The sequence below is a fragment of the Didymella exigua genome (assembly GCF_010094145.1).
Source record: "Didymella exigua CBS 183.55 unplaced genomic scaffold M421scaffold_123, whole genome shotgun sequence".
NCBI lineage: Eukaryota > Fungi > Ascomycota > Dothideomycetes > Pleosporales > Didymellaceae > Didymella > Didymella exigua.
The window spans coordinates 1-3,232 of record NW_022984897.1 but is presented as its reverse complement, the minus strand read 5'-3'; the positions used below and the strand labels follow the sequence as shown (position 1 = coordinate 3,232).

The 3,232-nt window shown below is 31.8% G+C and overlaps 3 protein-coding genes across 3 annotated transcripts; all 3 read right to left on the bottom strand.

Annotated features, from left to right (window-relative positions):
• Positions 1-1,274: 1,274 nt before the first annotated feature.
• Positions 1,275-1,643, bottom strand: M421DRAFT_45855 (NADH-ubiquinone/plastoquinone oxidoreductase; the record flags this gene model as incomplete). The annotated part of the gene is made up of 1 exon (XM_033594683.1): positions 1,275-1,643. A coding segment is annotated over one exon (369 nt), but the record flags the coding sequence as incomplete, so codon positions are not given.
• M421DRAFT_79415 (uncharacterized protein) lies at positions 1,644-2,576 on the bottom strand (the record flags this gene model as incomplete). The annotated part of the gene is made up of 2 exons (XM_033597479.1): positions 1,644-2,407; positions 2,477-2,576. Coding segments are annotated over 2 exons (864 nt in total), but the record flags the coding sequence as incomplete, so codon positions are not given.
• Positions 2,577-2,669: 93 nt separating this feature from the next.
• Positions 2,670-3,232, bottom strand: M421DRAFT_79412 (uncharacterized protein; the record flags this gene model as incomplete). The annotated part of the gene is made up of 2 exons (XM_033597478.1): positions 2,670-3,079; positions 3,131-3,232. Coding segments are annotated over 2 exons (512 nt in total), but the record flags the coding sequence as incomplete, so codon positions are not given.

Below are 3,232 nucleotides of genomic sequence, written 5' to 3'. Positions count from 1 at the left end.
TGTTAACCATCTGCATAGTAAATATATTTTTGTAGTTCTTTTTTAATATAAAAGCAAGTTTTATTTAGAGCAAGTTTATTTTACTATTGTTCTTGTAATCATAACAAGAATTTTTTTCTAGTGCTACAGATTATACAACAATAGTCATAGAACTGTGTAAAATAGTGGTTAAGTGGAATTATAAATAATTTTGTAAGCTTTTTAACTAGATAACTCTATCTATTATCAGATAGAGGGCTACTAGGTATATTATCAGGTCTAGGGCTACTAGGTCTATTATCAGATCTAGGGCTACTAGGAGCGGATGAAACAGATGAATCATAGTCACTATTCGCGTATTTTGTTTCCAACCTTTCCACTCTTTCTTTTTCTAACTCTAGTCTTTCTTTAGCGTTTTTCAGTGTAGTCCAAGCTCTTCTATGTTCTCTAGTTCACTCTTCTCCTCTACCTTCGGCTAGATACATTGATTGTTTTGATCTGACAGCTGCCAATTTCTCAGTAGCCTCATCCCTATCCTCTGAATACAGACCCACATTACTCTTGCTCAGCTTCAGTGCATCAATTGTATCGACCATACGTTGTATCCTATGCATATAATCCATACCAACATTAAGCGCCCCAAGGGTTGCAACGTCAGCTCCAGGAGCATGCATATCCATGGATGAGTCAGGTCTAGGTGGATTACTATCCACTTCTCAATCAGACCCAGGACCATAGCTATCCACAGGTGAAGGTGATCTAGGTCTATTTCTAGCCACTTGTGCATCTGACGCAGGACCAAGGCTATCCACAGCTGAAGCTGATCTAGGATTATTACTAGCCACTTGTGTATCAGATGTAGGATCATGGCTATCCACAGGTGAACCAGATCCAGAGTTATTGTCAGGAACTGTCATAAGACTTGCAACACCACTATTTACTGGTGAACCAGTACCAGACATACTATTAGTAACTTCTGGAGGACCACCAGAATAAGACATTGCGAAATGATGTGAAATCCATTCCTTAATTATATACCTTATAGCACCTATACTGCAAAAATATGATAAGCTAAGCCCTCAGTTATCTAGATTATTAAAAACGTCATATGAGCAATATTTCATAAGAACAAGTCTTATGACGTAGGCAAAGGCAGCAGTAATTATACTAGTAATAATACCAATAAAAAAATTTTTATTAAAAGTAAATATACCACTTTGCAAGGGCATAGAAGAAAGTTGGTTAGGTACGCTGTCACTTTTCAAAAATGAATGAGATACAGAAATGTCCACGGTACTATAGCTAGAAGTTTGTCTACTTTCTATCGTCAATGCGTTTTTACCTAATTCAAATATAAATCCTAAAGTCAATAGTACAAAAAACACCATCATTATAACTAATCCGTAAATGTCATTAGTGTACCCACTTACACTATACGGGTATACTAATAAAATCTCTAGATCAAATAAAAGGAATAAAAGAGCAAAGATAAAGAACGACACGCTAAACTGTGTTCTATTTTGCCCTAAAAATGAATGGAAACCACATTCAAAAGCACTGTCCTTTTCTTGGTAAGGATTATGAGGGGCTAAGATTAAATTTATTGATAATAATAAAATAGCTAATATAGGGATAAAGATAATAAAAAAAGTAGTACTTGTCATTTATATGTTAAAAAGTATTAATGCTAATATATTAGCTAAGTTTAATAATTCTTCGGGTATGAAAATAAACAAGGCTATCACAAGTGTTATTATAGAAATAGATAAACTTAATGAGCTTGATAAAACAATATTGTTTATTGTTATAGTAACTTTTTTACTAATCGTGTTTTTTTCCGCAATAGCCCCTTCTGCATGTAAATCTGTTAATTCATTGTTTACTTTATAGTCTGGTTTATCAAAAAAGATTTGTTTTATGATAGCTAAATAGTAAACCGCACTTATAACACTTGTTAAGATAGCAACAAGTGACATAAATATATAACCGTTGTCAATAGCTGCACTTAAAATCATTTGTTTACCAAAAAATCCTATTAACGGAGGTATTCCTGCGAAAGAAAATAAAGTTATCGCTAAGCTTAACGATAATATAGGATTAATATAATACAACCCTTTTAACTGGTCAATTAGTTGAATAGGTGAATTGTCCACGTCATGTAGATTGTTATTATTACTATTGCTTTCTTCTTTTTCGTTAGATTCTGTATTATAAACATAACAGTATAAAGAGTAACCTATAGTAATAAGTAAGATAAACGCATTTAAGTTTGATATAGAATACTGGATTAGATAAAACATAAAGGCTTGTGTTGATTCTACTGTGTGTATACTCAGTCCTAATAGAATAAACCCTACGTGTGAAATTGTACTAAATGCAAAAAGTCTTTTAATTCTAGACTGTGTTAACCCTACAACAGTTCCTATAACTAAAGATAAAAGAGAACTAAATAATAAGGTTGTTGTTCAAGAAAAGTCCATATCAAACATTGATTTACTTGTATAGTGAACTAATTCTAGTAGGAAAATAAATATGGAAATTTTTGCGATTATCGCTACAAAAGTTGTAACAATTGTAGGAATTGCGTCATAAACGTCTGGACTTCAGAAATGGAATGGTGCAGCAGATACTTTGAATAAGAACCCAACAGCCATGAAAAGTAAACTTATGTGGATATAGTAAGATTTATATCAGTAAACAAGGCTTGTAATGTTATCTTTACTTGCGTTTGATATACTAGTAATAATATATAAACTGTCTAAGTTTGTAGTACCTGAATTTGCATAAAGTAAAGCTGTTCCTAGTAATATAAAACAAGAAGATAGTCCTCCTAATAAGAAATACATAAGTCCTCCTGAAGTAGCTGGTTCTGAATCTCTGTAAATAGTAGAAAGTAAGTACAATCCATAACTTTGTAGTTCAATCGATAAAAATATAGACACTAAATCACTAGTAGATATTAAGAAAACACTTCCTGTAACAATAAATAAAATAATTAAAGAATATTCAATAATTTTGAACTGTTCTCCCATTTTGTTAACGATAAGAGTTCTGTAATATATTAATTTTGTAAATAAAAGTCTGTCGGGTGAGCTGTGTTCTCTTAATCATACTTTTCTAGGATAAAAGGAAGTTAATAAAAGTATAACACTACTAATTAAAAAAATAAATATATGGAAAACATTGGTAGTAGCTGTTGTAGTAAACAGACCTCCAAAAATACCTATACCTTTGTTTAAAAATAGAAAAAATA